Source organism: Paramormyrops kingsleyae, chromosome 3 (genome assembly GCF_048594095.1).
Source record: "Paramormyrops kingsleyae isolate MSU_618 chromosome 3, PKINGS_0.4, whole genome shotgun sequence".
Classification (NCBI taxonomy): Eukaryota; Metazoa; Chordata; class Actinopteri; order Osteoglossiformes; family Mormyridae; genus Paramormyrops; species Paramormyrops kingsleyae.
Window position 1 is genome coordinate 31,554,461 of NC_132799.1, and position 14,366 is coordinate 31,568,826.

A 14,366-nucleotide genomic window follows, 5' to 3' on the forward strand; every position below is an offset into this window, starting at 1 on the left:
AACATGAAGGAAGAGCCAGTGGCACTTCTGCAGAATCCTGGGGGGGTGGCATTGAAGTTAAAAGGGTGAGGGAGGGGTGCTGCAGTGGGGATGTGAAGGCTCAGACATGCATGTGCCATACCAGTGGGGTGGGGTGCTATAGACGTCAATCCATCCTGCCTGAACTGGGGAGTGTTTATCTGCCTCTCTGGCATCCCCTGCACCCCCCCCCCCCCCCCCTACGCTTGATTGTCAGAGTCTCCCTCGCCTACGTGGATGTCAAGCCCGTCACCTCCAGGTTTCACGCTGTGAGTCTGGGGACGAACACACACTCGCAACTCCCTGAAATCCACGCGCAGAACCTCATAGCCGTGTGAGGGGCTGGACGATACGTGTGAGACGCCGACCCTTACTCAGCCGGACGCTTCTCGGATGGCTCGTTCAGCCGTAAAGGGTTTGCGTCTGTCTCCGTCCTTGTTACTGTAAGGTTACTTCAAGAAATTCAGAGCCGACAGAAAGAGAGAGAAAACAACATAATTAATATTTAATGCCATTTACTGTTCGCACTCCTAGGAGGAAGCTTTGAAATATGCAAAGTGGGAAGACGTATATGAAGCACTTTGTGTTGCGTGTAATACATATTTATCAGTGTCTCCAGTCCTTGAGCCTTCCTCGCTTGTTTCAGTGGCTTTTAACCGCACCGAGCCGGCCGCCTAATCTGCCCGTATAAATAGGTGTGAAAGCGCTTTGGGATTATGGGTCACCAGGAGCTTCAGCTGCCGGCTTTGCACATTTACCCGGCGGCTGCGTGAGCCTCGTGCCACCGGTGTGATACGCCGAGCCGTGTAAACGCCGCACGCCGCTTACGCGCCGTTCAGGAACCGGGGACCCTGGCAGGGAGGAGCTAGACCGGTGGTCCGCAAAGCGTAAGGTGAATGGGGAGGAAAAACGCCCGTTTGCCGTGTGGGACCGTGAGGGCTTTTTCATCTCGTACCCTCACGGTGGGCGTGAAAAACAACAATGGTGCTGACGTTTGGCATAAGTCCCCAGCATCAGGAGTGAGACAAGAGTGAGACGTAACCATGCTGGGATCCGGATTGATCATGAAATGATAAAGAAGTGGGGGGTCAGTAAATGCTCATCCCCCGTCTCTGTTTTGAAAAGGATTTCAGAGAACAGGATGTGTGTAGTCTGCAGAACATCAAACATTTAAACTGTATTGATATGCTCTCCAGAACCCTGACTGGCAGGGCTGGATTGGGATTAAATATCAGCCCTGGACTTTGGGGTCTCCCCAGAATATATTTTGCCGAGGTCTTCTGTGACATGATATCTTTTGCCGAACAGTAAATTATGCTAGTCCAGCCCTGCTGACCAGGATAAGCGGTTAGTGGGTGGGTGGATGGGTGTGTGTGTGTGTGTGTGTGTGTGTGTGTGTGTGTGTGTGTGTGTGTGTGTATGTATGTATGTATGTATGTATGTATGTATGTGTTCACAGAAGGTCACAGTGTATCTGTAAACACTGAAGATTCAGCTGATGAAGGGTTTTTACACCAGGGGTGAGTGAGGTAGAAACTCCCTCCACAGGGGAGGAAGATCTCCAAGCTACCAAGTCCTCTGACTTCACACTCCTCTGCACATTTCCCCATCTTGCCGTTTTCAAAGGCAGCAGTAGGGTATGAGAGGGAGGGAGCTGTAATGAGAACACTTTTAATTAAAACAATTCAATTACACGACAGACAGAAGCGCCCGTGATGCGTGAGAAAAGCTCTTCCACGGACACACTTTAATGAAAGTGTCCTGCTGCTCTCTCAACACAGGGCGGCCTGATTATTCCAGCAGGCCTGTTTGAATGAGAGGCCCTAAAAGGTGCTCAGATAAGGGAGAGAAGGGGACAGAGGCGGAGGGCGAGGAGATGCAAGAGCGCAGAGGGAGGGACCTTCATCATGCCACCGCGGAGACAGAAACTGAGAAAACGTGCCGCTCTTCTGGTTCAGGAGTTGACTGTAACTCCTTGCATCACGCCTCAATGGATACGAGATTAAACGGGGCAGGAGAGAAAATGAATCGCCGCACTTTAGCACCTTCAAAGCTTTATTCAAAACACATTTTTCTTCGGCTATTTATTTTATATTCTTTTTAATCTGCGCATCAGAGAGCGGCCGCCCGTTGATTAGAATTGGCGAGAAGAGGATCAGACAAAAGCCTCAATGTAAAATTTGTTCAGCGCTCTCCTGTGTTTAGCCCATGATGGTATATTTAGCATGCTGTCTGAGAAATCTGTAACCATACTCTGAATGGTTATTTGTGGGCCTGTGTTGTTGGAGTAAATTCAGGTATGATTATCCTATAAGCAGATGTTGTAGTTACGCCGTGGCTGCTGCTGCCATTCAATTCGAATGAGTACCGGGCCGGTCTGGGCCACTGGCGAATTGGGGCCAGCTAATCTGCGGACCTGTAACTGACCGTGTTTAACCTGTGACAAAAATACATTAAGCAGGACCAGCCTCCCGTTCTGTTCTCACCTTTTACCACATTAGTCACACACGGCCGATTTGCATTCATGAAGCAGGGTAGCATTTTTGGGTTTGAGGACCATCTCCAACGTGATTGGCCGGCACATCCTCTTATATCTGAGCATGGAGACCATATGGTGAGTCACCTGGTTCAGCCTCAGTAACATCTCCTGTGAAGATGCGAGCTTGTGCTCTATGGCATACGGCCCCTCTCAGACTGGTTGGAGTGCAGTACCATAAGTGACTCAAGGCTTTTCTCCCGAGGAGTGCAAGGTGAGAGAGCCCAACCAGTCATTTACCCAGATAAATACATCTATAAAAGAACAGTAAATATATTTACAATAAATGATATTTACTTTTGGGATGGCATGATGGTGCAGTGGTTAGCTCTATTGCCTCATACCTCTGGGACCTGGGTTCGAGTCTCTGCCATGGCTTTGTTTGTGTGGAGTTTGCATGGTCTCCCCGTGTTGTCATGGGGTTTCTTCTGGGTGCTCTGGTTTCACTCCCCAGTCTAAAAACATACTGGAGTTACCAAATTGCATGTGTGAGTGTGCCCTGTGATGGGTTGGTATCCCATCCTGGGTTGTTCCCTACTCTGTGCCCATAGGCTCTGGACCCTCCATGACCATGAATAGGAGAAGCATTTACAGAAGATGGCTGGATGGATTATTACTCATTTATATGACTAACACAAACCACATTCTCAAATATAACTTTACAATGCAATTTAATTTTGATGAACTTAGTATGTTCAAATACCATTTTCTTCTGACCAGTAGGGGGTGCAATTGCACCCCTACATCCTCGGAAAAACTGCCTATGGTACAGTACTGACAGAATGACTCATTGCTGGGGATTAGCTTTGGAATACTCTGATGAGTTGCCCGGACTTGAAGGAAAGCTTATCCACATTGTGTCGTCCACGGAGCGAAGTGATGTCAGCCGAAGGTGGCCCTCGGAATTGTCAGGTTGTGTGTTTTTGAGTGCGAGCACTTTCCTCAGGTGTCCCCCACGCCTATGAAGGTGGGAATGCTTGAGATGCAAGTGGGACTGGGAGATGCAGGCCTGAGACGGGGTGTGGGTGTTTTTTATGGCACCACGCAATCTGCTGAACGTAATGGTGGTGCTTGTGCATAATTTGATGTTTGTGATTTCAGCTTTTATCAATAAGCGGGTCCCGTCTCCTCGGCGGTGGCGTGAAAACGCCGCCACACTCTGCTGCAGCCCCTTCTCCCTCGTTTCCCCTCATTAACTCCTCCATTATGAATATGTATACACCTACTTACCTTTTCATGCAGTGCTTTTTCAGCCTCTCCTGCACTATACCAACTGGTGCCCCCCCCCCCCCCCCCCCCCCCCCCCCCCAACCTTCACAAACACCCTGCGGCCTTTACCTACATGCCTGCTTCTGGCTTGCTTCCCATGTATGTCAGATCCACCACCCAAAGCCTGGAGAGTCCAGTTGTAAGATCTTGCATCTGTACACTTGCAGTTTATCCATAGCTAATGTATTTTCCAATCCATGGATTCTGTGCAGATGTTAAAATGACATTACTTAAAGTTGGGTCAATGGGGTGATACATTTTCAGGGTCAATACTGAGTGCATGGTGAGTATAGTTCAATACATTCATAGAAAATCCATGGAAAGTAAACTTTCATAAGCATGGAAGGAGAGCAAGATGCATTAAAAGGAGCAAAGTGGTCCTACTCCTGACCAGTTAACAAAGTAATGCTGTCAGGACTCTCTAGCAAGGATGACGTGATATAAAAATGATTGTTTACGACAGAGGTCAGTCCTGTTATGGTATTACTATAAATCATAATGACTCCCAAAGACCTCTCTCTTCTCTCATTGGCTACAGGCACAAATATTAACTGAGCGATTCAGATATATCATGGCTGATTTCTGACATCTGTGTGGCCCCAGCTTGATTTGACAGCACAACAATGTAATTCTGTTGAGTATTGGGGGGGATGTAAGAAATGATAGATGGTTTCAGAACAGCTGGCAAATTTCGTGGGAGAGGGATTATGACTGAAGAGATTCGATTCTGTGGCTGTCTGTCGGGCACTGCCGGGCGGCCTCGGGGCTACAGAGCAGCCTTTTAAGATGTCTGCCTCACTCAGAAGTGCTAAATGCTAACGCTGAAATGGAATTTCAGCAACTCCTCATACTCACTGACGACTCCCTGGCTGTCGGGGCGCCAGAAATTGTCCATTAAACTTTGCAGACAACTTCTTTGTTATTAATATGAAGTGGCAGAAAAACGCACAGCGGCAAGACTGGATACTTAAACAGGGTCTTCTAGCTGTGCGTGTATAAGGCAGTACAGCAGTTATAGAATTCTTTTTGCTTATAATCTTTGACTGTAGGGGGGCGTAGGGGTTAGTGAACGGCCCCTGTAGCTGAGCAGAGCACGGAGTGTCATTCCCAGCAGCGGATGACATTGTTCCTCCCACCAAAGTACTGAATTTCTTGAGTGAATATCATCGGGAACGACAGATGGACTTCCACTGATTTTTATTTATTTTTTTACTTTTCTTTTAAGTAGTTCTGTTTAGAACTGTTTCATTATTGATCTGCAGCTTGCCTCAATCTGTCAGAAAGGGCCACATGCAGAATATTCTGGGTTAAGTTGGAATTTGCTTCCTCAAAATAGAATGTTGCCTTTGACTAGTACAGTTCATGCAGATAGCTTAGTCCTTGCCAATATTTCACTTATTGACTAAAGTACAGTTCATGATTATAGTACAGTTCATGGCTGCAATACAGTCCATGACTATAGTACAATTAATGACTATAGTACAGTTCATGACTACAGTACAATTAATGACTATAGTACAGTTCATGACTATAGTATGGTTCATTACTATAGTATAGTTCCTAGCTATGGTACAATTTATGACTATAGTATAGTTCACTACTATGATATTTTTCCTAGCTATGGTACAGTTCATTACTATGGTATAGTTCTTAGCTATTGTACAGTTCATGACTACAGTATAGTTCATGATTACAGTACAGTATGGTTCATGACTATAGTACAGATCATGGATATAGTTCATGCCTGTGTTACAGGTTACAGAATCATGCCTGTGTTTTGGTATTAGGTCAGGTACTTCTGTGTTCCCACTGCAATCTTTCCCCAGACTACTTTCTTTTCTTCAAGCAGCCCTAAAAATGGAGAGCAAGTCAGCCCTGAACAGCAGATGATGACTCTTTCAAAATCAACCCTCACAAAGACATCGACTGGGGAGAGTAATCATTCTCAAAGTCTTTTCTTTTTTTACAGAAATACTGAGGAAAGCCAGCCCTTATTCCCGTACATGAATTTCATTTTTACCTCTAAGCTAGCACTTTAAACAACCAAAAAAACTAAAAACACATGAAGGCCGAATTGTCTGCACCTTAAACTATGTTTAACTGTGCTTCATTTATCTCCCATTAAAACCTGTTTGCTTATACATGCAATTCAAGTTCTTTTTAAATAATAATTATTTGTTCTTGAAACTAATTTTTGTTTAGTTCATTCCCTGAATGAAAGAATGGATGGTGTTAAAAGAGATGGGTGTGGGTTATTATTGCCCTGCAATTATGGTAGGGTAGGTTAGCCAAAATATCATGACCTCCTTATTAGTACGGACAGCGGAGTTCACACTGCACCGCTAACGTTAATTGTCGGATTCCAAAACTAATCAGCAGCAGCTCAAAGAAGAGCTGCAGCTATTGAATGGGTGCAAAGTCATTATCAATGTGCTGTTTTACAGTGGCTTTATTGCTGTTCAGGGTTTCAAGGAACCCCTTAAGAATATGACACTTTATGAAAATGCCTTAATGGCTGAAGTGGTTAGTTAGCCATTAGCAGCCTACGTGTTTTTGCGCTCATTTCCACAGGGGCCTCTAGGGCTTTCGGGCCCCATGAAAGCATATCGTATGGGGCCCCCAACCCAGACCAATCCAACCCTGTGCAATTACCATAACCATTCACCCCAACTTCAAAAGCCATTTAGCCTATTCAAAGCTTTAAGAACTTTAATTATTTTATGAAGCCTTGCTGAATCTGCATCTGTGCATGACCCACCGGGGCAGAACTGATTTAGATAGCAAGCATGAATTACGTTAACGTTCTCCAAGTACAAGCTGAGTGAGCAATTGTCGCCCTCTCTTTTCTCTTTCAATGTTTTGTTGTCTTACCTTTCTTTTCTGATAACCCGATTATAGCGGTGACATTTTACTCACACGCTCGGATTCACGCTGACTTCTTCGAACGTGGGCAGGCTAGCTGATATTGGCTAACCAGTGTGCGGTGAGAGTGAAGGCAGGCCTGAATCATTACAGCTATAACAGAGGGGGAGTACGGAAGATGTCTGATTTGCTTCTTTTTGCGAAAGAAAACAAGTATTTGATACGTGTAAATAGTAAATAATGTATTCTGCAAAGTGTATCTCCACCCCCCCTTTATGACGCCCTAAATTATTGTTCCTGGTCTATATGTGGAGAATCCTAATAAATGAGATTGCAAGTACCCAGTGAACCATTGATGTTGACAAACAGCCTCTTTGTCTCTGTTATATGGACCTTTTGGTTCCGGTGAAGGTCACATAATAGAGGTAGACATACTTCAGAGTGGAGAGTTCCGATGATTCTGCTAAAAAAAATTAACTAGCATTAACAAGCAAAATGAACTGACTTTAGGTAGGAGAGGTAGGCCTACTATTTACATAACAGCATATAACTGAGCACGAGGGACCAAGACATGTGATTGGTTGATTCCACCTCCTCTACAATCTGATTGGTTCAGAGAGATAACCAATCATTTTTCCTTATGTCCACAGAACATTTTTGTGTAAGTAAAATTCCCACAAGCAGAATTCTCAGAGAGGCCACATTCCACACAAATTCACCTTGAATGCTACATGAGGTTGGTAACAGAGCATTGGGAGGGTCTGGTAGCCTTCTTCCATTCTGAGTGGTCACTGAAGGACTTTAGACAAGAGTGGATGAGGGCAGCTTGGATGGGAATCATGAAACCAGAGCGGGAGCCGGCTTTTGTCAACCCTAAGGGGCTCATATTCACAGATCACTTTGCTCTTTGCTGCATCGCATCCTGGAAGGTCGAAATGAAGCTAAGTTTTGAAACCCCAGACTAAAAATTGTAAGAGTCTTTGTGTGTGGTTGTGAGGAGAGTCAAGCTGGCACTTAATTAAAATTGACAAATGGAAATGATTCCTCTCTGGGGTGAGCCTTAATGGGGGTTTGAGCACAGTGGCACAGTGGGTAAGAGAGTGAGTCAAAATTGCTCAAAACTCCTGCGGGATCCTTCTTTGGTGTTCCTGAGGATATCTCCCCGTTGGGGGGTAGGGGGGCACAGAAGGTATACACATATGCCAAACTACCACCCCCCTTGGCCATATATAGCTGGGACTCGTCCATGCACAAAACCCGGCTTGAAGTACTGAGGTATGGTGGTGTATGATTACCCCCTGGGTACTAACCGAGGATTTATCACTGTCAGCAGGCAGTGTGCCTGAGTAGTTCTCAGTCTCTGAGTAAACTGAAGCTTACCCTAAGGCTGTTGGTTTGTGTCCATCCCACCCTGCCCCGCAAACAGCATGCAGACGCAGCGGGGCTGGACTGCAGTGATCGTAATGGCCTTCCTGGTTCTGACGGCGGTCCTGGCTGAGGCGGGAAAAGCAGAGAAACCAGGTGAGCCATAGGATGACTGCAGAAACTGCTACTATAGTATAATGAAGATGACTTTGTTGTTTGGGAAATATACCTCTTTTTTTGTTAAGCTGCATTTTGATGTTCTCTCTACATAAAAACATTAGTAAGTAATTTTGTTTCTGAAGAACAATGAAGTATACCATACCACATCATATCATACCACACCACATCATATCATACCATGCCACATCATACCATACCACACCACACCATATCATACCATACCAAATCACATCATATCATACCATACCATACCGTACTACACCACATCATATCATACCACACCACATCATATCATATCATACCATGCCACATCATACCATACCACACCACATCATACCATACCACACCACACCATATCATATCATACCATACCAAATCACATGATATCATATCATACCATACCACACCACATCATATCATACCATACCACACCACATCATACCATACCATACCACACCACATCATACCATACCATACCGTACCACATCATACCATACCATACCACATCATATCATACCATACCACACCACATCATATCATACCATACCGTACCACATCATACCACACCACATCATATCATATCATACCACATCATATCATACCATGCCACATCATACCATACCACACCACATCATACTATACTGTACCATACCAAACTGAAATGCAAAGCAGTCATAGAGCCTGACCTGCTTGCAGGAAAGAAGGAGCGCAAATCAGACTGCGGGGAGTGGCAGTGGAGCGTGTGCGTGGCCCACGAGGGTGACTGCGGCCCAGGCACCCGGGAGGGCACACGCAGCGGCACCAACTGTAAGCAGACCGTCAAGACCCAGCGCTGCAAGATCCCCTGCAACTGGAAGAAGCAGTTCGGGGGTGAGCTTCTCTAGCTGTGTGTGTGTGTGTGTGTGTGTGTGTGTGTGTGTGTGTGTGTGTGTGTGTGTGTGTGTGTGTGTGTGTGTGTGTGTGTGTGTGTGTGGGGCGGGGGGAGTGTGACATGTGGCAGCTGCACTAAACCCACACCAACCCAGCCTTCGGCTAATTGCTGCCTTCATGGTGCTGGGTGCTCACTATTAGTGCTCACAAGCCCATCACTACGACAACTGCCCACATCCAAAGAATCTGATTGGTTCAATGAGCCAGTGACCTAATTGTCCTCTGGCCAGGTAGTTGTGATGACATCAGTATCTCGTGTAAGCAGTGCTTATTCCCCTCTACTGACAGGAGTCGGAAATGCAGGCTGAGAGGTGTGAATGCAGCGGTCTGAGCCTGACACAAAACAGGAATCTCTGGAAGGATTCCCAGGACAATGCTCTGGTCTTTGCTTCTCCACACAGCCTCCCCCCCCCCCACCCTCACCTCTAGACCCCCCCCCACCCCCTATTGGGCGAGGAGATTACAGAGCCACACGGCTGCCAGTCGATACAGGAGCAATGCCGCAGCGAGAGCTTTTAGCCGGGGGCAGACAGGAGAGCTGGGGGGGGGGGGGGGTGTAGAAATAGCAAATTATCTCTGCCCAGCGGGAATGACAAAGTGACAAAACATGTGGCGGGATGGGAGGGGAGCAGGGCCTTTCTCTCTTTTCATGACGGTGAGAATGATGGCGGTGTGCGTGAGGCAGAAACTGGACGGTTTCACACGGTGAATTCGGCCGGTAGAGGGGGAGAGAAGCAGGGGACAGACAAGCAGGGCTTAGGGGACAGACAGACAGGGAGCTTAGGGGACAGACAGACAGGGAGCTTAGGGGACAGACAGACAGGCAGGGATCTTAGGGGACAGACAGACAGGGAGCTTAGGGGACAGACAGACAGGGAGCTTAGGGGACAGACAGACAGGCAGGGAGCTTAGGGGACAGACAGACAGGCAGGGAGCTTAGGGGACAGACAGACAGGGAGCTTAGGGGACAGACAGGCAGGGATCTTAGGGGACAGACAGACAGGGAGCTTAGGGGACAGACAGACAGGCAGGGATCTTAGGGGACAGACAGACAGGCAGGGAGCTTAGGGGACAGACAGACAGGGAGCTTAGGGGACAGACAGACAGGCAGGGAGCTTAGGGGACAGACAGACAGGCAGGGAGCTTAGGGGACAGACAGACAGGCAGGGAGCTTAGGGGACAGACAAACAGGCAGGGAGCTTAGGGGACAGACAGACAGGCAGGGAGCTTAGGGGACAGACAGGCAGGGGCCACTGCCACCTGTGAATTCCATCATCGGTAATAATCATTCGTTTATACACGCTGCATTTCATGATTGTTCATGAACAAGCTCTGTTTATTGTAAAAAAATAGAAATCTTTTACCAATTAAGGACCGTGTTTTATATTTGGAGTCGTCAGAGGTGTAGGAGTTGGAACCCCAGAAAACAAATCAATCTGTCTCTTGATTCGATTTGAGTTGAGGGAATATGCATGTGAGCAAAGGAAAAGGATGCTTCTGGAACGGTGATGGAGAGGTGTTGTGGGGGCCTGGCGCTACAACTGCGCATGTCTGATCCGAGAAAACGCGGAGGAGGGGAGAGCGCGGTGCCTCTGAAAGCAGGCCCACCTGAAACGTGGCCCCCTCCGCCCCCTGCAGGCGAATGCAAGTATGATTTTGAGGCGTGGGGGGAGTGTGACGTGACGACAGGAGAGAAGAGCCGCATGGGGACACTGAAGAGGGCCCTCATGGACGCCACCTGCCCCCCCACCGTCACAGCCACCAAACCCTGCGGGAAGGCGAAGGCCAAGACACAAGGTGAGCAAGCGGCCGCAGCCGAACCCTGAGGCAGGACCGCGAAGTGCAGCTGAGCAGTACATCAAGGAGAGGAATAATCTAATGGTGATGTTTCTGGGAAAACGGCGCATGAGGGACTCAACCATAGCAGCAGATCACCCTTAACTACAGGCCATGACATTTTCAGCATGACTGAACTACAGAATATTCAGTTTACCATTGAGTGACACACAATTGGTATAATGATACTGTTTTATCATGTTTTACTTACTATATTGTTACTATATCTGTTAATTCTGTAAACTTAATTAAAATATTGAAGGAACTGCTGAAGGAACAAGTCATGAATAACACAAAATACTGATCTCATGTTTGTTCATCATTAATGAATCATGACATCTTTTTTCTCAAGTAGCGACCATATTTGTTCATGATTTGTTCATGATTTCTATTTCAGCAGACACTGAGTTATTGCTAAGTTTTTGTGTCCCGTCAAGTATTACTGATATAATTGCAAGCATCATCTTTCACAAATATGACAGACAGAATACTGCCTTAAAATCTACATTTTTATGTAGTAAGTTATTGTGTAATGTGTTTTACATTAAGTAGTAAATGTACTGAATGAGTACCATACCTTAGAAGAATGTAAATTTTTAACTATATAGATATTTCTGCTTCTTTTGAAATGACTCGAGGGAACATTAATTTCCCCAGTTTTAATAAGGTAAAGGTTTGCAGAACCTGGATATATATAAAATCCAATAATTTTTTTTAAGTTACTTTCAGTCTAAAGACATTCAGCCTTGTGCTGCAGAAAGGGTTTAATGAGTGAATAAAAATAAACCCCAACCCTTATAATTGGATGGGACTAAAATAGACATAAAATCAGCAAGAGAAAGAAAATAGTTTTTATTTTTTAAATGATGACCAAAGGCTTAATGCAATTATTAACCATGCAAAAGACAAATGAGTAGAAAATGTGGCATTATATAAATAGACAAAACTGACTTGATTATGATTCATTTAGTCTGTTCTAATGGAAAGTGTACCATGAACAAACTATATGTGTATAATTACACTTTATTTAAATGAAAAACCAATAAGAATCCGTGTTCATGTGAATGAAAATCATTAACATGTTAAACATTCTGAAAAGAGAAGTGGCAGTTTAATTCAGTGTCAAAGGCTTTTATTTCAGTCATTCCATCTGCATCAGTAAGACGCCCCTATTTCTCCTCATGGTGTGAAAACAGAGGATTCCACTGGCTTTTGGAAAGCTATAAAGCACACAGTAGAATGAAACACCAACTTATAGTTAGACTTACACCACCAAGGCCAAGCAAAGGCCAAGCACTGTCAGGCCGCTTGTTTAAGTCAATGAAATGAGTCTGAGTGAAAAGCAGACGAGAAGGTTCCGCATCAGGTCTTGGCGAGTGACGTAACTCACGCTAACTTGTGTTAACTCACCTGCGCCTGCATGTACTCACACCCTTGCGGAGGGGGACAGACGCAGGCCCTGTGCCCAGCGCTAACACGGGAATGCATCGCGCGCAGCCAACAGCAAATTTATACAGCGCGGGAAGATGATGTTTTAGCTATATTTGTATGCATTTATTTAGCTTTGGTTCAAAGCGTACAAGTTCAACGTTTCATTTGTCACATAATCCATTATACGGTATATAGTACTGAGTGTCTACTTCCGACCTGTCAGCAGAGGGCATACGAATAAGGGGCACGAGGCCTGGGGGATACAAGTAAACAGAGACATTATACAGTACCAGTCAAAAGTCTGGACACGCATACCTGTAGAAAGGTTTATTTGTACTATTCTGTACATTTTAGAATAATAAAAAAGACATCAAAATGATTAACATATATGGAATTATGCACTTACTATAAAAGTATTGAACAAAACAAATAATTAGTTGTGAGGGGGGGCAGTTCTGTTGGTTGGGACTCCAGAAGGTTGCTGGTTCAAACCCCTGGGTCAGCAGAGTGATCCCACCATTGGGCCCTTGAGCCAGGGCCTTAACCCCAATTGGGATGGTGTTCCAGCCATCCTGCAGGAGGCCTCACATATATGGTAAGCCCTCATTGGCTGCTTTTCCTTCACTCTCTGGTCAAAGGTGGCCAGGTCATGTGATCGCGACACTATCACCCTCCTTTGTAGGCTGCTTGGCGTGCCCAGGTAGTGCAAGAAAAGGATAAATGTCTGCATACAGTATATACGCTGTGTGTGTGTGTGTGTATATATATATGTGTGTGTGTGTGTGTGTGTGTAAGGTGAGTTATCTGGGATATGTAGAAGTTTGTAGAAGTGAGGTAGATATATTACAAGCATACAAGTTACACTTGGGTACCAAAATGAATTGTAGATTAAAGCATATTTTTAATGATCAGGGATGAAAATTACAGTATAGACTACAGAGCTTTTGGAAAAAAGTAAACAACCATCCATCCATTCATCCACCCATCTATCTTCTATTAGCCTGGAGCTTATCCACGGGACACAAGGCAGGGGACACCCTGGATGGATTGCTAGTCCTGCTCAGAACTGGCAAGTCATAGACTGCAGCTGAGCTCATCACCTCCTGTTCTTTGAGTGGGGGAAGAAACTCATGCAGCCAGGGGGAGAGCATGCAAGCTCCATAGACAGAGAGCCAAGGGGCAGGAATTGGACTCAGACCCAGCACTTCCAGTGAGAAATTCCACAAAATGAGCTCCGCCATGAACATTATACAGTATAAGAGGGTTTGCTGGGTACAGGATCTGGGATAACATACTGGGAGGCTGAAGAGTGTGGGGGTTCAGCTGTTCCGCTGACTGACGTGACAGTAAGCCACTCTTAGCACTTAAGAAGGGATTGAGAGCGTGTTCCGGAGCCAGACTACTGTACATCCCGAAGGATGGCTGGACACGGACCGCTGACTGCAGCGAGGAGAACTGGAGCCCCTTGGGGGGGGGGATGGTGTTTGCTGTGAAATTCGTGTTTGTTTCAGTTTTAATTTGTGTTTATTTTTAGCTGAACTCAGGTTGTTCTCTAATCCTAAAAAAAAAATCAGAGACTAGATGTGGAAGCCAGAGCTGGAAGATGAAATCGCCCAGAAAGATGGGGAATACATTCTATACTTACATCCCATAATTTGGGGTGTAAACAGATTCTGAATAACATGTTTCTAAAATAGGAGGGCACCCTGAAGGCCTAATCTGGATTATTATTATTCAGTTCTGTAATGCAGTAAATATTCTCAAAGTCACTGTCCACCCAAAAAAGGGGGATTAAAAATGTCCAGAGTCAGTATATTCTTAATAATCATTAATAAACATGAGATTCTGTTTCTACAGAAGCAGTAGTTTGCAGTCTGTGTTTGGCTTGGCTGAAATTGAGTAAGACCTCTGTTCCTCCAGCTAAAAGTCCCTTCGAACC

The 14,366-nt window shown here is 45.6% G+C and overlaps 1 protein-coding gene across 1 annotated transcript in view; it reads left to right on the plus strand.

Moving 5' to 3' along the window:
* Positions 1 to 14,366, plus strand: part of ptn (pleiotrophin) — a 33,608-nt gene that overhangs the window by 13,693 nt on the left and 5,549 nt on the right. The window contains exons 2-4 of the mRNA XM_023810953.2: positions 8,112 to 8,206; positions 8,927 to 9,100; positions 10,799 to 10,957. Coding sequence (XP_023666721.1) covers positions 8,113 to 8,206; positions 8,927 to 9,100; positions 10,799 to 10,957 — 427 coding nt within the window. The 5' untranslated portion in view covers position 8,112. The remainder of the gene's footprint in view (positions 1 to 8,111; positions 8,207 to 8,926; positions 9,101 to 10,798; positions 10,958 to 14,366) is intronic.